Source organism: Protopterus annectens, chromosome 17.part0, assembly GCF_019279795.1.
Source record: "Protopterus annectens isolate FY-2018-M chromosome 17.part0, PAN1.0, whole genome shotgun sequence".
NCBI lineage: Eukaryota > Metazoa > Chordata > Ceratodontiformes > Protopteridae > Protopterus > Protopterus annectens.
The window spans coordinates 636,649,393-636,674,928 of NC_056751.1; the positions used below are offsets into that span (position 1 = coordinate 636,649,393).

At 40.9% G+C, this 25,536-nt stretch overlaps 1 protein-coding gene across 1 annotated transcript in view; it reads right to left on the reverse strand.

Annotated features, from left to right (window-relative positions):
• The window catches only part of VWCE (von Willebrand factor C and EGF domains), a 2,001,707-nt gene extending 1,982,319 nt beyond the window's left edge, over positions 1-19,388 (reverse strand). Inside the window, exon 1 of the mRNA XM_044059709.1 lies at positions 19,154-19,388. Coding sequence (XP_043915644.1) covers positions 19,154-19,266 — 113 coding nt within the window. The 5' untranslated portion in view covers positions 19,267-19,388. The remainder of the gene's footprint in view (positions 1-19,153) is intronic.
• Between the last annotated feature and the right edge of the window lie 6,148 nt (positions 19,389-25,536).

Below are 25,536 nucleotides of genomic sequence, written 5' to 3' on the forward strand. Positions count from 1 at the left end.
GGTCATAATGACAGCCTTGAAATGTGTAGTCTCTGTGGCATGACTCGTATCTATGTAGTATTGAAATAGTGATCTGTAGATAGGCAGGTGTACTGTTCCCACCACTAGCATGTTTGTGTGTATGTGTGTGTCTGTGTGTGTGTGTGTGTGTGTGTGTGTGTGTGTGTGTGTGTGTGTGTGTGTGTGTGTGTGTGTGTGTGTGTGTGTGTGTGTGTGTGTTTGTCTCTGTCTGCCTGAGGACTGAATAATGTTTTTAGACTGCTCACACTCCATACAATTCCTATACCCACCTTTGGCAAGGCTAATGATGTCACCCACCTAGAAATACACCTCTGGGAGTGATGTGACCCAGTACTTTTGGTAGCACATTCTGTAACTGTGTAATGCTGTAGTGTGATAAAGTAGTTAGGTCGGTGTTCTAATCCCAGACTTGCCAAATGTGTGTGTGTGTGTGTGTGTGTGTGTGTGTGTGTGTGTGTGTGTGTGTGTGTGTGTGTGTGTGTGTGTCTGCGTGAGACAAGTTCAGTGCTTTGTAGAGTATGCACTCTCTGTACAAATCACATGACCACCTTTGTCAATCCTGCTGTTGTCACCCACCTAGGAATATACCTGTAGGACTGCTGCAACCCAGTATTTGCAGTAACACATGCCCTAAAAGCGTATTGCTGCAGTGTGATACGGTATGTAGGTGTTCGAATACAGGACATTGCAAGTGTGTGTGTTTGGCTGTCAGAGCCTGTGTAGAGGTAGCTGTGAGTGTCTTACCACTGGACATGTTGGTGAGCAGATTTTGTAGTTTTCCTATATGGTGTCCATCTTATGACACATTGGCCACCTCAAGAGGAGTACAGCTGTCAGTCAGCCATGAGACTGTGTTGGCAAGCCATACCCCTACATCTGGTAAAAGGCCTGGTGAACAAAGTATGCAACCCTACTAGTACCCAGTATTTGTCCTGCACCCATGTGCCATACACAAACACACTTGCCTAGGATATCCCGCTATGTTGCTAGTACCATGCACATTGATGACAGATAGTAGGCATGGTGTGAATGCAGTAGGCTGCAGAGGACATGGAACCCTGTACAGTGGTACAATAGGCACATATTTGCGGACAACATGCCTTCACTATGTTCCCCACTGGATGTCTGCAACATATGTGGTACCATCAAATGTGATCCATAGAGGCCATACAATGCCGTACACATGTGCCCTGTATGGACCACTGCCACTGACACCAGGGAATACCAGTATCATGCTATCAATGCAGGTGCAGGGTCGACCTGCTGACTATAAGGAGGTTTTGCCACACCAGGCCAGTATTCGCATATCGGGGGATAACAGTCTGTGTACACAACATGTGACTGCCAAACCAGACACACCTGTACATTTCACTGTACAGTATTGTGGGACATGCACATCCCAGGCAATGTCCATGTGAAGGACTATCAAACACAGACATGGCATGCATTGCAAAGCTATGGCCATACACATTGGTAAAAAGGATGTCAGGGCAGATCATGCAGTACCTATCTGTGTGAAACATTGCAGACACTACACCCCTGTACCACACTGCACACCATTGTTGGGTGATGAGATGTCAAGGATTACCCCTCACCCAGCCTTGTACAGCCATCATGCACAGCCAATCACTACACACCCATGAAGCAATGCATACATGCATGTCAGTACTGGCACCTTGTGTCTGCGTGTGGTTTATGATGCTCCCAACCACAGTCACTCCCAGTATAACCCTCATTGGCATACCAACAGATGTCAAACACTTTCACATGCCCTAGCCCATAGAACCTCCAGATATCCCCTGTGGTGCATGTAGTCCTGTGCATTACTGCAGTGTGGCAAACTAAGTAGTTAGGTTGTGTATTTGTGGCCCTGGCAAAGAGTGTCAATGTGAGTCCATTAGAAAGTGTGGTTGTGGCGACAATGGCATCCGTTCATGTGGACAGCCATCTGTGCTACACCTAATGTATGTCTACTATATCTCTGCTGCAGATGTCTCTCACCTACACACATATATATTCTTACAGCACAGCAACATGTCGGCTTTGTGGCACATGTAGTAACTTCATGCACATGTATTAGTAATGACTAGTCAGTCAGGGGATTGACCCCTGTACTGTTAGGCATGTGGCAGACAATGCTTAGGGTTTAGTCTCCAAGCCCTTCTCTGGTGTACTTTGCCTGTCCCTCCCACACACTCTCTGGTGGATGTGGAGGTGTACACCTGCTCAGCAGCAGCATGTGTATTGTAAGTGATGGACATGATCAGGTGATGGCCTCTGCACCTATTGCAGTCCTCCTCTAGCTGACTGCATGTGGAACAGCTGTGATGGTGTTCCCATAGTCATTCGCATGATAAACAAGGTGCACTATCTAGGAAAATCATGTTGTTATTTGGCCATGACAGTCGCTGTGAGTGGTACCTGGATGTGGTGTTCTGAAACGGCATCACAGATGATATCTGGATGTACCTCAAACATCATACACAGTGGGAAATAGCCTAAAGACAGGAGGGTGATGTGCCACACCTGACTACAGGATGTAAGTGTAGCTATGCTGCATTGAGACTACTGCCTGTTTAATGTGTTGTGTGTGGTAATGGCTATTCTGCATGTTTCAATACAGACATGACAGTACTCTGTTCATGAGGGACACCCATCTGTAGGGCCATCTGTGAACTGGTCAGTGTGTGGAACCATTTGTTTCCTGTGTTACACACTGAACACACATCTGTGCACATTAGGGGCATAGCGTGAGGATTGCAGACAGTACATGATGATAGGGATGTGTTATTGCCATCGCATCCCTGACTGGACATATGTCACATGAAACAGTGGTATGACAGACACTGTCTGGGGTTCCCAGTGACAAGCCAATAATGGGCAACTGTTCATAGCTGCGGTCACACGTCTATTACACATTGTACAGATGTCATGCAGTATATATGCATGTGTTGTGCTCCCTCTGCAAATGTATACCATCTGTTGTGTTGGGCTGATGGTGATATCTATGCATACTGTTGTAGGTAATCCTGAATGCTGTTGTCTATCACTAATCCATATGTGGGTTTAAACTGCAACACCATAGGCTGTATGGGTTGGGAAGTCCCGGCAGAACCTCCTGTCCCTCTTCAGCTGACCATGGCACCGGGCACCAGCACATCTGGGGCCCAGCCTTGGACCTCAACCTCTGCTGGCTCTGCACCACCTTCTGGTGATACCACCACTGAGGATGGGCAATGTCCCCCTTGGGAGCAGGACCAGACAGGGACATGTCTGCTATCATGCGGTCCCAGATCTGTTGCAGTGGGGGCTCACTAAGGGGTTCCGAAGCCAGATACACAAGCTCAAGGGTGGAGTATCACATTTACAGGGTGATGCTGCCCCACCTGGACAGCCCCTAGCACTGCCTCCTTTGCAGCTGTTTAGGTGCAGTGGCGGCCGCCCATGACTGGGGACCTCCATCCCACTTTTCCCATGGGCTTGTGAATGCCAAACACCCATCTCTGTCTGAGGTGTATCCCCCCACATGTGTCATATACTGACCCTGTATGCTGTCTTGTCTGTGATCCTACCCTACCTATCCTCCATGGCCATACCTACTCTCCTTCCCCCACATCCGACCCTCACCCTATGGAAACATAAGGCCAATTGGCTCCTAGGACAACATCTGCCCTATACATAGCTGTCCATTTCACACATGTGCCCACTGGACACATGTAACCCTTGTAATATGCATCACAACATACTCCTGTTATCCTCACTCCTGTCCCTCAGGCGCATGATCCTGGTATGCACATCACTCCTAAATGGTCCAGGTACACGTCATGAGGATGACCCTATTGTACACCCAACACTACCGGTCCCTCTATGATTACCCCATTTACCTTTATGATGATGATGATGTTGCACACAGCACCTTGCAAGAGTACTGTTCATTATAATGATTGGACAGGTACTGTTATATTAATGTACATTACATGCACAGAGTGATGTATACGGCCAATGTACAACTGTTTGCATGTATGAATGACACATGTCTGTCTGAGGGAGTCTTGAGATTACATAGGACAACACCACTACATAATACAGGCGTCGCTGGTTTTTCTCTTTTCATTCATTTGTAATGCTTTGTTGCCACATGGTATGTTCCTGATATATCTCTATATATGTATGTACCTATATGTTGGACATAAACACTCACATATACATCTACATGATGGGACACATTCCTATAGTGTTGAATGACTGCGCTGTATGATATATTTGTAGTATTGTCCATTGTCTGTGTATCTACCATGGCGTATTGGTAAATCACATTAGCTGTGTGTGCAGGGTCCTGGTTCCGAGCCTTGCAGAGGCCATTTATTTTGTTGCAGGGCAGAACAAGGCCATTGGATACGGAGGGAGTAAGGCACATTAAAGCAGTTGTGAGCAGGTGTGCGTGGGTTTGCATGGTGTTAAGCAATGCTAACCTCTGGTTACAGCTTCTTACACTTGGTTAGCCTCTACATTGCTTTACCAGTGCAATACTCGCATACTGGTAGCCAAACAGGCTTACACCCACTCGCTCCCGCACTTGCAAATGCACCGACATTGGTGCTTGCATCTGACACTCACACCCCTGGGTGGGAGCGAGGACCACAATATTACCTTGTGATGCCTACTACATTGGATTACATGCCTACAGTATCGGGAATGGCTGCCCATTAGACGACAGCATGCCATTCGACTGTACGGAATCGACAGCCTGTCCAGTCATTTATTCATATTATTTGCAGGTTCCCCTTACAATCTGCACCCATTTGGCTGATACATGGGAACCAAGACTCTTCAATACAGACAAGTAATAGGGTTTTGGGACCCACATCCGTCGGCTGTGTCATGCTACTGCATACCTATTATAGGGTTGCCACCTTTTCAATTGCCCAATGTGGGACTTTTATGTAGAAACGTCAGATTTTGCAGGCCAAAACATACCCACAGCCAGTACAAAGGAAAGAACTTCACTGTTATGCCTAAATAAAAGCTTATTCTTGTAGCATTATAGTTGCTTATTCTGTTTCTTATAACATTTAGATGTTTCAGATACAAAATAATTGTTTTATGCAACTACTACAGACAATATAGGAAACTCTTTGTCCTAAAATCTCAGGACATTTGCCATATTTCAATTATTTTGCAGGACACAACTGTCCAAAGGGGACTGTCCCTCGCAAAGGTGGACAGGTGATAACCCTAACCTATTATTCTATCATCTTTCTAAGGTAGTCAGCGGAATATGCGCTTTCTGTCAATATCAGACCTCTCATATGAATGGGGAAAAATGAACACTGAATCAGGGACACTGCATAACAACATCAGGGACACATTTAGAAATTTGGTGCTATTAACCTGACACATCGACAGACCCAGTGCATATGTATTCATACACATTGTCTGAGTTACATGCTAACATAATATATATTGATATATCTGCATATGTATGCATACATGTATATTTATATATTGCTGTATATATATATATATATATATATATATATATATATATATATATATATATATATATATATATATATATATATATATATATTCTAACGACATATGGGTCTATGGTTGTCTGCATATGTATATATTCATATGTGGGTATGTATCTGTATTCTTTCTCTGTATGTATTCATTCATACTATGGCGAGGGAGAGGCATATCTCTAGCTCGCTATGGGTAGATATACACACACATAGCTCTACATATATACATCTACATCTGTTTATTCCGTTCCTTGCCATATAGATTACACTGTGCTTTAGTGGGTCTCGCACTGGGTGTGGCTGCTCATTGGGCGATGCCTCTGCCCAATGAACACATTCGCTTGCATCCCTAGGGCTGTCCATATTGGCCAACATCAGCCAACACCTGCACACCTAGACCCATAAGGAGCTACCCATAGTTCCCCCACCCTCACCTCCTCGACAGCACCCATCCTTACTCTGGGACCTGGTCAATTCTGGACACACCACTACACGCTGCCCACTCTCCACTTCATGGGACCCATTTCATAAATTTGTCTTGGCCCATGGGTCATCAGGGTTACCCACCCTTGTATTCCGAGTCTGTATACACCGCGAACAAAACGGATGATCTATCACATTCGTATGGTTTGGCCAATTTTTGGGGTGTCCCACAAGGGACTTTTCAGTATGTGTTCCATGATTAGAAAACCATGGGTGCACTGTGTACCCCCCCGGTTGTATCCTGCCTGTGGTCTGGGGAGCAGTGGACATTTTACATTGATTGCGTGTATAATTCCCATGTCTGGCTGTAGGGGGGGGGGGTGGAAGGGCATGCTGCGTGTGTCATGTCTCTTGCCTGTGCTCCTCAATTCCATTGGCATAGCCTGTGAACATATGTCATTCCTGTGTGCTGTTTCCTATCATAGCTGTAAATCTCTGTATATCTACACACACACACACACACACACACACACACACACACACACACACACACACACACACACACACACACACATATATACACATATATATATATATATATATATATATATACATATATACACATATATATACATATATATATATATGTATTTATGTGCCTGCAAACCAATACATACCCCGCGCATATGCACTTACACATGCGTAATGGTGTTTATATATGCTTCACCTGCATACTAGTGCCTTATTCATTATGACACTGACACTTCACTCCCGTTATCTGTAATCAGTATTTAGCATGTTATACAGTGGACAGATGTCGCAATATGTTCACATACAGATTACCAATGGTAATTGGAATGTGATACAGTGTGATTCGGTACGAGAATGTCTGTTCGTTAGGGTGTTGCTCTAACGAATGCACTATTGCTGTGCCGTTCCATATGCATATATACCCATATACCCATGGCTCCTGGTTCCCCAAACACACCCCAATGCCTCCCTAACACTGCTGTCATCCATTCTCCTGTCGGATTCACGGTGTATCAACACCACTCCACACTGGCCACACCCTACTCCTATAGAGCCATCCCATCGGTTTACTCACTCCACGTATCCACAGACCTCCCATGTTTAGTCCATGAACATTGGTGACGTGAGCGACCAAAGGAATACTATTTGCAATTATTGGGCTGCCCCACATGGAACACGCAAGTGTTTATGGCAAGATTAGACTCTATACTTCATTACAGCCTTACTCCTGTTAACATAACGCTACAATTAAACCAAATAAAAAAGCACTACTTTTGCGAGTCCTAAATACTCTTTTATTTAACACAAAAAATTTAAGGAAATTGAATTTAAAGTTTATACATGCTAAGACTGCAAAAGGTGATACATACCAACAAAAAGAAAATTTAAAAAAAAGTAGCGCTTACAACCCCCCATTACATCCCCCTTTTAACACGTTTGAAAAAGTTATTAAAGATGACATCTATAAAATTTGGGGTAAACAAAAAAGAATTTTTGCAACCTTAATAACACAGAGAGAAACCTATTACAGAATTTAAGGAATTGTAGGAGTATACGGGTCATGGTACCCGACAAAGGGGGTGGTATTGTACTATATAATAGTGATGATTACATCAACACTATGCAAACCATTTTGTTTAATGGTACAAATTACTCTCCTTGTTCTAGAAATCAGATACATATCGCTTATCAAAGAATTGACAGTTTTTTGTATGAATATCTAATGGACCAGAGGATCACTAGGACAGTGTATGATTTTTTATTAAATACTCACCCTAAAATTCCTGTTATCTTTGGCATACCTAAAGTACACAAGAGTGTAGAACATCCACCTTTTCGACCCATTGTAGCAGCAGCTGGATCCAAAACTCACAACCTATCAGTATATGTGGACAGGAAGATTAAACATGTTGTTGAGTTATGTCCACATTTAGTTAAGGATTCTTGGGACTTTCTTGGACAACTTAAGAACGATTAATGGTGTGCCCAGGGGTACTTTTTGACCATTGATGTAACAGACTTGTTCACCTGTATTCCCAAACATGAAGGTTTAGCCTACTTTGAGGAGACACTTTTTGGTCTGTCTAAATTACATTGTGACGAGGTTACCCTAATATGTGAAATAATGGGACTCATCTTGGAGAACAATTACATCTTTTTTGAGGGTGAATATTTTCAACAGGTTAGGGGTGTAGCAATGGGAGCAGCATGCACCCCAACCTATGCAAACCTAGTGTTACTGGGATGGGAAAGAGCATATGTGTTTAAAAGTGAATTTTATGCCAGTATATCCTTTTATTGTAGGTTTTTGGATGACATTTTTATTTTGTGGAAAGGAACTGCGGAAAGTAACCCCGCCTTCATCCAATACCTTAACAATACTACTGAATTTTTGAAATTCACTTTTCAGTTTCACTCCCAGGAAATTAGTTACCTGGACACTAAAATCATTAAAGGCAAGGACAAATTTATATCCAGGATATAGCGTAAAAAAACTTTCTGTAATAATTATCTACACTTTGATAGCTATCATCCTCTATCCCAAAAGAGGAGTATTATTAAAGGACAGGCTATTAGAGTAGCCAGAATGACCTCCTTAAAGGAAGATGTGCTGGTTGAATTTGATTTTTTAAAGAGTATGTTTTTTGACAGAGGTTATCCTCTGGAAATAATTGATTTAACACTAAAAAAAGTTTTAAAGGAATGGGGGAAAAATATACACCCTTACTAGGTAAGGGATTGCATAAAAACACTGACCCCGGGGAGAATGTAGAAAAAGTAAGCAAAACTAATTTTGAACAAACATGTAATATACAGTTCAGCCCCTTATATCAGCAAGTAAAAGAAGCTCTATACAGAAATTGGAGTATATTTAAAGTTGACCATGAGGTCTAACAAGTGGTGGGAGAAAAGTCTGTTTTTACTACAAAAATTGGGTTTAACATTAAAAGAATTTTGGAAAACAGGCATAACCACGTTATCAAAAGTGAAACAACAAATGGTAGTAGACCCTGTGGTAGATGTAACTATTGTTCTTATATTTTACAAGAGAACAAGATTTGTTTAGAAAACAAAAACAAAAGTGTAGTTTATTTAAGAAAAGGTAACTGTTACTCTAGCATGTTAGTATACATTGCCAGGTGTAATACCTGTAGTTCGTATTATATTGGGAAGATCGAAAGGTCTTTTAAGACAAGAATATATGAGCACTTGTATGACATAAAAAATAAAAAGGATACAAATGCTCTGTACAAACACAGTATACTATGTGACGGTTACACAGGTTTTAAATTTGCCATTCTTGATACAGTAAACATAGAAGCCAGGGGTGGGGATTGGCAAAATGCACTTTATAAAAAAGAGTTATTGTGACAACTGAGGTTGGCAGCAAATTCTCCCCCTGGTTTAAATGACCATCTAAGTTTGGCCCCCATTCTAAAGGAAAAAGCTGAACATATTTAAATAGTTCTTTGCAGCAAGTGCATTTCTGTTTGAAATTTTGCAGTAGTTTTTTAAAAGTGGTAGAATGTAAAGAGGTAGTAGAGTGTTTGAAAAACATAAAATATAATCTTCTGGTTTGTTTTAATTCAGAAAACTATATGGCATTTTTAAACACTAATTGTTTTAATCTGTTTGTTTAATTACTGGGAAATGTTTAGCCAATCACAGGCAAACTATCAGTATAAAAATGGTTTTAATTGTTGTTGAAGTAAATTCTGATGAAGTCAAGTGGATTGACGAAAGAGCTTAATTTTTTGTGTTAAATAAAAGAGTATTTGGGACTCGCAACAGTAGTGCTTTTTTATTTGGTTTACTTGTTTCTTCAAAGCACTATTGCACCATTTTTCCTGGTTTATAATGCTACAATTCATTAATATGTATGACTATGCAGTATCGCACACGTTATACATGGGAGCCTAATTATGTACGCATTCAGCGTATTTCTTTTAGAATTAGACCGGTTTAGTACTTGGCGTTGCCGTAGTGGGCAGATCACAGGAATAATTCCATGTGTGGGGAAGCCCTCACATTTGATTATCGTCAGCACAGCACTGACTTTGGACACTGTACATGCCTCTGCGTTGTAACAGTTTCATCCCGTCCCTCTTCTGCACAGCCTATTATTCCATCTACTGTCGATGTTTGTATGTGCACATTCCTACTATTTATGTCTACAAATGGAATGCATGTGTTACAGAGAATGTACTTCTACATATTGATGTCTACATGTGTGTATGCATATATACCTATTACGAACTCGCTGACCTCTACGGGGCAGCCCAGTTAGAATCAGGCCATCCAACCCTGGCACACCTGGATCCATAATTTCATACCCATAGTTCCTCCACCACACCCGTGTTCAACTTACAAACGTAACTTCCATTATCCACTTGTTATCACAGCCATGGCACACCTCCAAACATTGCCCTCTCCAGAGCGTTAGGGGCCCTACACATATGTTGTCCCGCCTCGTGTATTCTCAGGCTCTCCCACCATTTAGTCTTTGAACATACCAGCATTTGCTTGTGTAATGGTAGGAGGGCTAAACGCTTTAAATAATTTTTGGGTAGTCCCAGCAGGGACTACTATCTGTCTGTGTGTAAAGTGGACTTAGCAATTCAACTATGTTACTCTCACTGGTTATATCCTGCCTATGGTGTGAGAAGCAGTGCTTTGCTCACTCCTGGCCAGCGTGATATGGCATACGCTGACAGCACTCTGTGATACTATAGTTGCTGTTGATTCCCTTCTCATCCCTTGTCTATGCTTTATTGTTACGACGTTCATTTGTCATATATATATATATATATATATGTGTGTGTGTGTGTGTGTGTGTGTGTGTGTGTGTGTGTGTGTGTGTGTGTGTGTGTGTGTGTGTGTGTGTGTGTGTGTATATATATATATATATATATATATTACATCTGTACATACTCATATACATTTCCTATGCTGGGCGCTGCTTACACCCGCGCAAGCGCAGTCGCATATGCTTACTGTTTGTTATATATGTTTACTGCCACTTATTTGTGCTTACTTGTGCCTTATTCATTTTGACAGTACCACTTTGATTGAAATGATCTGGTTAAAAGTCCCATGCGATACTCAAGTTCACTTTTCCATGTTATTATGTCGGTTTTACAGCAAGACGACATTCATTCCACATGGAAAATGATATGTACTATAGTCAAACTTGAACCGTGAATGCCTGTTCGTTAAGTGAATGCTCTAACCACTACACTATTGGTATGCTGCTTCATTTATATGTATACCCATAGGTCATAGTTATCCATACACACGCCTCAACATGTCACTAACACAGCAGGCATCCATTCTCCAGTTAGGAAAACCGCACCACTACACATGCGCTATTCCCTACTGCTCTGGGCCCATCCCACATGTTGACTCACTCCAAGTATATATCGACTTCACAAGCCTATAGTCCTGGCACATACGTTCATATGATGGTCAGGCTGTTCATATAGTCATCTGGTTTTTGGCTTGTCCGACTGGGGATCAGGACTGCCCTGTACCTGTTTGAAAGTTAGACTTACCACATGGACAGGCTTAGTTCCACTGTTAGCATCCTACCTGTGGTTAGAGACGTAGGGGGTTTCCTCACCTCTGGCCAGCTTGATATGTCAAGCACTAGATAATACGGGTGTTCCGCTGCTGTTTTCCTTCACATTCATTATGAATGCTTTCTTGTGCCCATGTTCATTCTGTTGATATATATATATGTGTGTGTGTGTGTGTGTGTGTGTGTGTGTGTGTGTGTGTGTGTGTGTGTGTGTGTGTGTGTGTGTGTGTGTGTGTGTCATGCATATACATCGACATGATTAATTACTTTGATCATACTATTGAATGACTGTGCTGTCTGCTATGTTTGTGATAACATCAGAGTAAGGTATAACTGCCGTGGCTTAGTGGTAAATCACATTGATTATGATGTGTAGGGTCCTGGTGTCGAGCCAGGCCGAGGCGGTTTATTGTGTTGCTGGACAGAACAAGGGCAGTTGGACAAAGGGTGAGTACAACACTTTACAGCAGCAGTTTTCCGTTTAACCGTCGTTTCCCATCACGCAAACACCTTCTGCATTCTTACTGTGATACGTCACGCCAGTTCACATTTCAATGGTATTATATCGTTATGCAGCATAAAATTAGCAAGATATGCTCATATACAGATTACGCGTCATAAATGGTGTGTGCTGCAGTCGAACCGGCAACGTCTGCTTGATAGGTGGATGCTCTAACCACTACACTATTGCTGTGCTGCTTCATTTGCATGTATACCCATGGTTCATAGTTACCAGAACAAGCACAGCAAAACAACACTAACACAGCAGTCATCCATTCTCTTGTCAGAAATAAACCACACCACTACACATATGCCACTCCCTACTGCTCTGGACACATCCCCTATGTTGGCTCACTCCAAGCATATTCAGACGTCCCAAGCTTATAGTCCTGGGACATACGTTCATATAATGGTCAGGGTGTTCAATTAGTCTTCCAGTTTGGCTTGCCCGAATGGTGACTGGGACTGCCCTGTACCTGTTTGTTAGTCAGACTTAGCACGTGCACACAGCTAGTTCCACTGTTAGCATCCTACCTGTGGTTGGGGATGCAGGAGGTTTGCTCACCTCTGGACGGCTTGATATGACAGCACTAAATACTATGGGGGGTTGCGCTGCTGCTTCCCTTCACATTCATTATGACTGCTTTATTGTGTCCATGTTCATTCTTCATGGATATATATATATATATATATATATATATATATATATATATATATATATATATATATATATCTGTCTGTACATTCACATGCATATACACCTACATGCTTGTTTACATTTCCCATACTGTTGAATGACCGCCAGTTACCATCACGCATACTTGCTTACATCTGCTTTAAGGCACCATAATCACCCTATTTCTGACTGCCATTATTGTGGGCATCATATAAAATTAGCAGCCCTTGCATGACTTGGACCCGGGAACAGGAACACCATAGTCACTGCTTCTACCACTTAACCATCCGTGATACTTTTCTGTATGGATGGTAATTAGGATATATGACTTTACTACAGGCATTCCACAGTACTGGCAACATGTGTGACAGTCGGTGGGTGTACATATGTTTAGTACATGTTACTCTTCATATGTTTCTGAGAGGCATATGTATACATTTGCAAGTATACATATTTATGAATAGGACACATACTTGACAACTACTTATATGCATGCATTTGTGATGTGTAGCTATGCGAATATAAGTATGCACATTTATAGATATATGACTACATATATGGAGTTTTACATGGCCATGTATATGAACAACCGCATACGGGAGGTACCTGTACCGTTTGTATACAGGGGTTGTGTGCATCATTACGACGAGGAACCTGGATGGGGTATACAATTTGTGGACATGTACTATTTGAAAGATGGCTATGGGGAAGCTTCATGGAAATGTGTGAAAGGTATATATTCCCGATATTGCACGTGGAGAGACGTGCATCATGGTCAGGTGTTTAATCACGGGTCATAGATTCTGCAGGACTGGGTGGAGGCTGAGCAGGGTTGTGGTCAGGTACTGCTAATCTGACTTGTGCCCGGTAGGGTTGGCACCTTTTCAAATGCCCAAAGTGGGACATTTTTTGTACAAACATCAGATTTTGCAAGGCAAAACATACCCACAGCCAGTACAAAGGACAGAACTTCACTGTTTTGCCTACATAAATGCTTATTCTTGTAGCATTTTAGTTGCTTATTCTGTTTCCTATAACATTTAGGTGTTTCAGAAACAGAATAACTGTTTTATGCAACTATTACATTAAATATAGGAAATATGTTTGACCTAATATCTCAGGACATTTGCCATTTTTTCAATTTTTATGCAGGACACAACTGCCCAAAGAGGGACTGTCTCTCGCAAAGTGGGATAGGTGGTAGCCCTAGTGCCCAGATGTCAACGGGGGTGGACATTGTGTTATGTCACATAGTCTAATCTTGAGAACAGACACTTATCCCATGAGGGATGTCCAAAAATTGTGAACGACGGACCCCATTCATCTGGCTATTTGAAAATGTGGTAGGGTTATGCATGCATGGGATACCTAGTTTGCAAGCCTGAGATTGCCTAGGGTGCGACTGCCTACTAGATGTGGGTAGGGGGCACTATGTGCAGATATGGCTGCGCCAAGCTAGCAGCCTGAGTATGAGTGGCTTTGGTGGACGTTCAGCAAGGGCTGGGGGGGTTGATGTGCTGTGAAGGGGATGATGGGTATTCAATTATGTATCCAGGTGTGTTGGGGTTGGATGGCTTTGTTCAGGCCAGACCATTATGTGGGTGTGAGCCAGTAACGTTTCTGTACATGTGTATTGCACATTTTAATGTTAATATGTTTGTGGGATTGTGTTCTGCAGTATGGCCTATCAGGGTGTACTGCAGATGTGAATGTATGTTCTTTGGCTTCCTTTCTGATTCACCCACTGCTCCCTCGTACACCTCCAGTTCACCTACTGTACATCCGACTCAGTCTCCCTTTGGCGAATTATTACATTACCCGTCACCCCCTCCCATATTCCACACACACACCATCCATCCCTTCTCTGGTTGATGGCCCATGGCACCAGACAACAGAACACATTGCGTACTCTACATATCTCTGGTAACAATATGGTTGTGAGGACAACCCTGGCATATTTCATCTTCCACATGCTGTACTTCACCCACATAGGTACACACAGATATTTATCTTTCATGACATGGTAGGTAGACCCGGGTAATACCCATTCATCTTTGGGCCGTCCAGACAGGGACAACTTGGACCGTGAATGGGCAGATATTGAGCGAATGCTCTGACCATTGGTAGGGTTGCCACCTTTTCAAATGGCCAAAGGGGGACATTTTCGGGACACACATCAGATTTTATAGGCCAACACATACCCACGGTTGGTACAAAAGATAGTGTTTTACTTTTATGCCTAAGTGAAAGCTTATTCTTGTAGCAGTTTAGCTGCTTATTCTGTTTCTTGTAACATTTAGGTATTTTAGATACAGAAATAACTATTTTATGGAACTATTACATAACTTATGGGACATAATTATGTCCTACAATCGCAGGACATTTGCCATTTCTAATATTTTTGGTAAGGACACAACTGCCCAGAGAGGGACTGTCCCTCACAAAGAGGAACAGGTAGTAACCCTAACCATTGGGCTAGGCTTAGCAAAGGGCAGCGGCTCGCAAACCCGCTGCATTTCACTTCCACTTGGTATAACAAGCAACACTACAATGGAATATGGGCATGGTGTTTTAAATGTCATTTGTTCGAGGGACAGGGGCTCAGTAATCAGCTATGTGCCTTTGTGTTAACTTTTTATTTTGGGTGTTTGCGAAACTGTCTTGTATGCTTTGCATACATTTCAGTATCCATGGACACTGACAGGAGGGATTACTATTAGAGGCAGGCTGTACTAGTCAGCATTTTAGGTTGCGCGTCTGCAGCCGACATGTTCACGTCTCCGTGCAGCGCTTAGACATGCCCCCTGCACTCGCGCACGTTTGCTATGCACGTGGACGTTGTGGCAGCATGCCTTCATTAATATGCATATGGTGCTGCTGTGCCATCTCTATGCCACACGGTCGGTGCAAGGCTAATACCATACTTGTGCCGAGCTTCATGAATCCTGGGGCATATACACGTTGTAGATGCTAAGTAGGAGAAGAAGAAGTGAGAGAGAGGGAGAGAGGGATCAGAAAAGAGGAAAAGAAGGGGAGAGGGAAAAATAGAGCAAGTTGGAGGGATATTATACATGTGTATGTTAGTAATAGAATATAATGTGTACACAGATGCCATAAAATAAAATCAATAGATCCCTAACAAGATCCAGTATTGTAGACAAATACCAAATACATGTGGAAAGACAAAGACAGTTACATGTCCCAGGAGGGATGTACAGAGCTTTTACACAATTTGTGAAGAAGCATAAACATTTTAACTGTACAAAGACCAAGAATGGTAAAACAATAAAGAATCTGCTATACTACATAAACAATAGCATGCGTGATGCTGATTTGAAAAAAGTAATATAACTCATTAAGTGATATAATATCACCTGCACATCTATATTCTGTCAAATTCTGTTTTTTTTCACACAATGATACTGACAATTATCCTGTAAGACGATATTTACATTCTTAATGATATTTACATACTTCTCTTGTGTACCCTTCAGAAGTGATAATATTTAAGTGTACACAGATGAAAATGAAAAGTTTATCTCCAGTTGTACTTGAAACATTTTAGATCTAATCTGAATTTTTTTCTGCCTCTTCTTTTTGAAAATAAGTTGTAAGATGACAACCTAATTAATGATGTGAAATGAATATTCTACATATCCACTAAATGAGGTATTCGGGTTCAGCTGACCACCTTTTACTAGCTATTCATATACCTGAACAGGATAAACACCCTGTTTTGGATAAATACCCTGTTTTGCAGATGTTATCATATATAGTTTTGATTTTAAGAGAAGCAGTGTGTTTATCAGCTATGAAATTAATATACATCATATGTATTAATAAATATTTAATAAAATGTTCTTTCATGGAAGATATGTGTACTGTGTTACATGCAGTTCTGAGTCTTTTTATGGATTAAAATGTCCAAAAATATTATACTCTAGCTAAATGTTTATTAGACTACTGAATTAATTCTGTTTAATTTAGACAGCATATTGTGAAGTAAGAAACTGTAATGCATTCTTTGCTCTTGACCAATATTCCGGTTATCTGTGCTTCCCGTTTCTCTTTTAAGAAGACAAGATACAAGAAATTCAAACTATTTTGCCAATGAATAAGTAAAGTTCTTTTGTTACATAAAATGACTTTGGTATCATAAATTATTTATATTAATAACAAACACAAGTATATGAACACAGACACATTAAAATACAGCGTTTTCAGAAGTTTTTAAATGAAAATGTATTTTAATGTGTCTGTGTTAAACTGGATTAACTGTTTTCTGGAGACTGGTTTGGATTCTTCTTTGGTACCTTGGACTGGATTACAAGTGCATTTGGGTACCTGTTGCTGTTTTCTTGTTTTAAATTATTTATATTCCTTATCATGTTGTAAAAAATAGTCATAGTTTTTGTATTTTACTGCCTGTGTTAAAAATGTTTAAAAATGTTTCATTTTGTGCTATACATTTAGTATTGCTACTTGTGTTATTCTTCAATTTAAATAGCTCTGACAACAAAAGATTCTTAGTAAAGTAAAAGATATATTAACAGTCACACCAATTATGCCCTCTGCTGCCTAAACAGTATATTGCATATTTGAACTCCTACCCAAAATACATCAAACATACGGTGTCTCACATGATAGTTACCCTCAAGAAGAACCTTAGTTAAACTGTATGCTGCTTGTAACACAACACTTAAACAGTATTATAAATGTTTTATTGTATATTTATCAAACAACAAAATGCAATGCAATTCTGGTTATCTCTTCTGTTTTCAAAATACTTTTAGACACACTTAAGCAAACTTGTACTGTTGTGAGACAACTATTTCAGTTTCAGTTTCTTTTGTTCTTTCATGTTTTTAAAGTTATGACCATCAAAATTACTGTATTGTGCAGATATATGCTGTTTTTTTAATCTGGCCATCTAAAATATATAATCATGTGTATAAAATACATAACATGACAAAAACAGACATTGCCAATAAAATTGCATTGCCATTTGAGAAAATTTAACAAATCAATTATCTTCTGAATGTGTCAGTCTAATGAGGTGGAAATAAAGAAAAGCAAGGCATAGACATCAGAAAGTGATAAAATAATGAAAATATTCTTTGGGTTATAATTTAAATATTTATAAAATATACTTTCACATTTCTTGTTTTCATGTACAGTACATAATATTTGCAATAAAGTAAGAAGAAGCTAATAGATTCTTAATGACTGCTCAGAATGCCTTTTCAGAGTTTTCTCACATTTACTGTTTTCGAATGACCGTAAAAGGTTTTAATTTTAACAGTCTGGATTACAAAACGTTTTATAACTTAGAAATAAACAAAGCAAATATGTTGTTGCTCTGATTACAATATTTTCACTCACTACATCCTTTAACTATAATTTCAATCAAAGACAAGTAAAGGTAAAGAAAAATTCACATTTTTCACAGTTTTCTACATTGACTTTAGTGTTTACAAATTGTATTTATGTGGAAGAGCTGATTCACATTGTTTTGATTAAATCCCTTATAAACATGCATGTATTATAGCATTATGCTGTAAAAGTAATTTCCATGAGGCTTTCAAATTAACAATACACTGTTTTTATGTTCTTCATTTTCTTAGTTGTCTCTGTGCAAAACCTGAATCATAAAAATATTATACTAAATGAAGAATTATTAAAAAAAATAAAGTCAGGTGATAAATATCACAATACTATACAACTGTGTAATACCTGAAGTTTTTGTTCACACAAGCCACAGTTTATCGATTCTGGAAAGTAAACCCTATAAAATATTTAAATAAACTGTCTTTAGATTAATGCTCTAAAAATGTAACATTAAACTAAACCCACATGCTATCCTGAAACTAACTACTGGGTCATGAAACAAAAGAGACACAACTGGATTTGTCAAATATTAATCCAATTTACTACTAAAAGCGATAGGTTAAAGTCCCTGAACACCATTTATTAAAGGCAAATGCTGTGTCTTTAGAAAACATATATTTATTTATGTGCTTTCAAGTGAAACAACTCTAAACCCAGAATGTCAATGCTAGATTTAACCCTATGAAATTCTACACACTTCAACATTTCAGTGTGCTATGCAAGGGTCACATTCCTGTTTATCTTTTTAAAATAAAAATCCTGGAATTGTTAGAGCGGAAATGTATATTACAGTTTTTAACTGTCATTCAGTACTAAACTGAAAAATACAGCAAAGTACCTTATAGAACTTTATGGAACTTAGATGTGGAAAGTAAGTTGTTGAAACTTGTGAGATCATCTTGCATAGAAAAATGCCTGAATAATGACATTTACTGTACTTATATGTGTACAGGACTAATGTATAGTATTAATTTATATTATTTCTGTTGCCATACAAATATAACTTACCTCTGAGTAGGGGGAATGTAGAGTCTTTGAGTCCCTTTCTTCTTTCCAGAGTAAACTCTGCCATCACTTCTTAAAAGGAAGAAACCCAAAAGCAAGACTTTAAGTAAAAACATAATGCAGCTCCTAAGGATACAAATCCATTGTGAAATTCAAGGCTGTAAGATTTGTTTATGAAACAGCTGTAAATCCAGCAATTCAGTCTCTGTTCAAAAACTGCGCTCTTGTCTGAGGCTTCACAGATTAATCTGTATGTGAGTGAGTGTGAGTGAGTCAGACAGTGAGTAAGCATACATGCCTGTGTGTGGTGTGTGTGCATATACAAGGAACACCCACATGTGTATCATTCACTGGAGGCTAACTTGTCTTTCTCAGGACATTGTCATACTGTAAAGTTTAATAAAGTTTGACAGTATTATCTCCCACAGTGGTAGAAAAGCATACATAAAATACAAATGTGTTCATTTTATTATCTATCATTTGAAAAAAAAAATCACATGATGGAGCATTGCTGCAGTAAATCCTTGTTGGATCTTTATTTTTGTGTCGTTAAATAAAATAAAGCTATGCTTGGAAGAGGAGTACCAGTGTGTCATATTGATATAGCTCTGCTGTGTTACTTATATAGCTGTTAACTTAGTATTTATAGAACTTTCTCATTGATGAAATATTTTGTAATCATTTACTTCCAAATCATATCAGCATTTCAAAATACTTCTGTTCATTGAAAAAGCAATAATTGTGGATCCAAAGATAAGGTCACAGTGCTTAATGCATTTTAATGTGCCTTCTGTTTCTTTTCATAGCTTTATCAGTATGCATCCATTCAGAGAATGGACAGAGAAACTGCAACTGCAGATGCTGTCAGTATTACTGTGTGTTATAAATGAGATAATACTGTGTAATAAATGCCCTGTGCTTTACCCAAGCTTACTTTGTATTTACATTTCCATTTGATTGACAAAAGAATGAAGTAATTCATAAACCCAGTCTGTACTTTAAGTAGATTTAATGTCCTACCTCTGCAGCATCCCTTCTGTCTCATTTTCTACTGGTCACATATCCTCTTGAATACTTACATGGATTCCATCTCCACTGCCCATTCTGGTAGTCCATTTCATGGGATTATAACCCTAGTTTGTGAAGAGGCACTTTTGGGGACTCAGGGAGCAGTTAATTTATATAGTCTGCTGTCAATGTCCACTTTTGCCAGCCCTTTCTGCACAGAATAACCCCTTCACATGTCTCTGACATGGACATGGTCACTCATATAATGTCTGTCCTCTCTGTCTCATGAACTCTTGTAAGAAGAGCTCTGCCTCATCTAATCTCTGCTGATATCTTCCCTCTTCATCCTGCACACTTTACGTTTGGCTTTGACAGCTTCTGGATAACTATAGCCTCTGTAGCTGCATGCAAGACTCAATCTGTGTCATGACCAAGGCCCCTATGAGCGAGATCATCTTATTTTTACATCTAAAATGTATGCCTTTTGAGACACTTCCCAGCATTCTGTTGGCTGCTGTCACATGCCTCTCACTCTGCTCTTGCTGTTCCAGTTCAGGTGTGATGAATGCTCTAGACATTTCCTTGCTCTTTATTCAATAGTTCCTTTCAATGGTTGGTACTTGACTCAAATGCTTAACTTTGCAGGTGCCTGCAATGAACATCAAATGCAGGTTTCCTACCTCCTAGGCCAGACTTTCCAAGTCCTTCTTTAGTGTGTTCACAGTTTTATATTTCACTACAACACTGTCTTATATCTCTCCCAACACTGGGGGTCTTGGGATCTAACAATCCACCCCCAGCAGATTAAAATCTCTCATAAATATAACTGTTCACCTACTCCCCATATATATATATTTTTGACATCGCAGTCTCTCATCATACCTTGATTATTTTGAGACTGATAAACCTTATCAAGCTACCATTGGCTCTTCTACTTTAAATGACAGGAGAACCCACCTCCTTACACAACACAAGTAGAAAGAAACTAAGGGTAATGCTGCTCAACGCCAGAAGTCTAAACCTCAAGATGCAAGCTCTCGAAGCCCTCCTCAGTATGGAGAACATCGATGTCTGTGCAGTGACAGAAACCTGGTTCAAGGCTCCTGAGAGCACCCCGGCACTACCAGCTTATACCTCATATCATGCTTTTCAGCCCCAAAACTCAGACCGAACCACAAAAGGAGGGGGAATATCCATATTCATCAAGGACACCCACACCTCCAGGTTAGTGGCATTGCACGAAGCATCGGAGACCATCCATGTGCAACTAACAGTGGGCAAAACTGCCTTCCAGTTTGTAGCATGCTACAGACCACCCTCTCAAACTCAGAAACCCCACTTGGCCTTCCTGAAGACACTGGAGAATATGAAGGTCTCTCCAAACACCATCATATTGGGGGACTTCAACTATCCAAACATAGACTGGGAGCATTACTCAAGCCCCAACACCCTAGCCCAGAGGTTCCTAGAATTCATAAACTCAAACGCTATGGAACAATTGGTCACCACTCCCACAGGAGGGGAAAACATACTAGATCTGATCATCACCAACATAGGGACACAATGTTCCATACCAGAAGTATACCTCTCATTGGTAAGATCGGACCATAAATTAATCTCACTAGAAATCTACATCCCGCCCCCACCCCCAGCACAAAAGACCACAGTGAAGAACTTCTCAAAAGCTAACTTCACACTTCTTAAAACCAAAGTGGAATCCTTCAAGGCCTCCAGGCCATTGGAAACCATGGCCCTATCTGCTGAATCCTTTATAAACGCATTCTATGGACACCTTCAGGAATGCATAGATCATGCAATCCCAAATAAAACCAAGACCCATTCCCCCAAAGGCAGGCGTCCTGTCTGGTGGACCCCAGCCATAAATAAGCTATACAACAGAAGGAGGAAGCTACTACATGATAGAGCAAAATCCCTGAAAGGGAAGGCATCTCTGATCAGTACTAGCAAAAGACTACGATCACTCATAAAATCATCCAAGGCCACTTTCGAGAGAAAAATTGCACAAGCAACAAAAGATAATCATAAGGCTTTCTTTAGTTATGTTAGAAACCTGGGTGGCAACTCCCAGATATGCTCAGAGTTAGTCCATAATAACAAAAAATACACTGAACCCTCAGACATGGCCAACATCCTGGCAGACAGGTTCAGTGCAAACCCCCCCCCCCCCAAAAGGACAAATATCTATCCCAGCAGAGTGTTGCATCCCTGACATCTCAGATGCCCAGGTGAGAGCTGCCCTCTCAAAAGCAAAAAACACAGCATCAATGGGACCGGACAGTGTCCCATGCTGCGTGCTACATGAACTCCAAGAAGAGCTATACCCTCACATAAAGCTGCTATTCAGTCTTAGCCTTACTACAGGATATGTAACCAAAGAATGGCGTACAGCAACAGTGGTCCCACTCCACAAAGGAGGTGCCTCTATGGACCCTGGAAACTACCACCCCATAAGCCTGACTAGCCTGGTCTGCAAAGCTATGGAGAGGATCATTATGGAGCTCATAAACAAAGACATTGGGGACCTACAGACACTGGATCCTACCCAATTCAGCTTTGTCAAGGGCAGATCCTGCCTCCTGAACCTGGTAGATTTCTTTGAAACAGTCACCAAGGCCATTGATGAGGGTAAGATGGTCCACACAGCCTACCTAGACCTCGCAAAAGCCTTTGACACAATACCCCACTCGGGCATCGTAGACAAACTCTCCAGCCTAAATATAAACCCCTATGTCATAAGATGGGTTGCAAACTGGCTCAAGGACAGAACCCACATGGTCAGAATTGCTGGAGCCATGTCAGACTCTAAACCAGTTACAAGTGGCATCCCACAGGGCTCAGTCCTGGGACCTCTCTTATTCGGAATATATTTTTCTGAGGTACAGGCTAACATGGGAGGACTGTGGCTGACCAAGTTCGCAGATGACTGCAAACTGGGTGCCATAATTGACTCTCCAGCTGACACAAGCATCCTCCAAAAGGGTCTCATAGAGATGGAAAACTGGTGCCAGAGCCATGGCCTTAAACTAAATGCCAAAAAGTGTATAGTTATACCCTTTGGCAAAAACAAAGTGCCCACAAATTACCACATAGGAGGCAATCCATTAAGTACAGAAGAAGTAATTAGGGACCTGGGGACCCAAGTTGATAGTAACCTCTCCTTTGACAACCACATTGCCAAAGTGGTTAGAAAGACCTTCTATATAGCCCACCTTATCATGAAAGGATTCACATCTAGATCAAGGGAGGTCATTGTGCCCCTTTACTCATCCCTCATCAGGCCCATAATTGAGTACAATGCCCCATTTGGGATGTACCTTACCCGACACTTGCAACAACTAGAAAGACCCCAAAAGTACCTGACTAAGAGGATCAAGGGACTCAAACAGATGCCATATGCTGCTTGGCTAAAGAAACTCCAGCTCTACTCAGCTGCATACCACCTACTCAGAGGTGATCTATGCCTGACGTACAAAGCCATGTCCAACCCGGAATTAATGGACATGCTCCACCTCAGAAAATCCAAATCCCTTAGAGCTACGCGATCGATTGACTTGAACTTCAGCACAGAAATAAATAGGACATGTTGGAGGGATAGATTCATAACCCAGAGGCTCCCTTCACTCTGGAATAGAATCCCAGTCCATGTTAGGCAGAGCCCCTCACTGACTCTCTTCAAAGAAATTCTTCACGAGTGGATGGGAGATCGTAGGTTTACCCCGGGGATCACTTCTGTGTCACTACTAGACAGAGGCACAGTAAACACAACCTTAAAAAGGGCACAGTAAACTCATTCCAAGGGGTGGCGAAAGCCAAACACACTCTGGCTAGGCTTGTAAATGCCCTAGGTCAGATAGCCTAGTATGAACCTATGTACCTATGAACTATCCTAGGTTCTGACAATAACTGTTTCCATGCCCTCTTCTAAAGTTAAGATGGGGGAAGAAATAAATGGAAAGAGGAAGGCAGTAGGTAGGAAAGAAGAGGAAGAAACGGAAGGCAGAAGGAAGTAAGCTGAAGTGAAAGTCTGCATTTTCAATTCTTATGGAAGTATTTGAAATTAAATAGTACATCCCATCTAGAGACTGTTATTAAATGTCTGCAAGAGATATAAAAAAGAGAGTAAAACGGTATAACTGTCTTGTTATTGTTGTGATTCACTGTGACTATGCAGATGGATGCACATATACATGTATGCATAGGTTTACTATCATAAATTCGAAAATCAGAACAAAACGTGTATGCATTTTCTAATTTATACATCGGAAATGAACATTTCCGATTTGTCCTAATGACGAAAACAGCTGTGTATTGTCGAAAATGTCGCTCGCGACATTTTCGGCAATACACAGCACTCTCACCCATCCCATAACTACCTACCTAACTAGCCTAAACACACAGTTATGCAGGGGCTGGGCCCCTGCACTTCTGGGGCTGGGCCCCACCCCCAACTTAATATTCCAACTCCGAGATTGCACTACAGTGAGGAAAGGGATGTATTTCCCTAACCGCACTGTAACGCGATCCCCTCACATGAGCGAACGTTAGAATTGCGAATGCACAGTACATTCACAATGGTAACGTTCGCTCACATCACCTGCCGAAATATGAAGTATTCGAACATCTGTTGTTCGAATACTTCATAGCCGTGCAAGTGCACGTCGGCATTGTGCTAGTAAACCTGCATGCATATATCTGTGTATATATGGGTGCCATTCAAATGAGCGACACATCACCTCATTCAACTCATGCACACTTATTGGTTCAATAAAGAGGAAGGAAAGGGAAGTATATGCACTACACTGTAGGGAATATAAGGAAAGGTGTACACAGACAGCATAAAAGAAAAAAAGGTGAAGGAGGAAGGACACTTTTTGGTGGGGTAAGCACCTCTTTTTATATGTATGTGGAAAGAAAAAAGGATAATAGGAAGGATGATAGGGAAATAGGTGAGGATAGGTGGGGAAGTGTAGGTAGCAGGGGCACACAAACAAACAGAACAAAAAAGGGAAACAGGGGTGGATGTGCACATCCTAGAAGGGAGAGATATAGGTTATACAGAGGCAAACAAAGAAAACTGTGATGGGAAGGAGTAGAACATGCACAAGAAGAGGGTTGTAGCACAATAAAATGGAGTTAAATCTCCCTGGAGATAGGTTGAGGTACAAGCAGCATTTGATTGATGATTGTCCCAGAGGAATATCAGTGTGACCTACACCAGACAGTTGAAATGTGTCATAGCAGCTAATGGCAGAAAATGGCAGAAAACACACCCTCCTCTTTAAGACCAGTGGCACAGACTTGCTAGTCAAGCTTGTACGTAATGCATTCGAGGAAGGGCACAGTAACTGCTACCCATG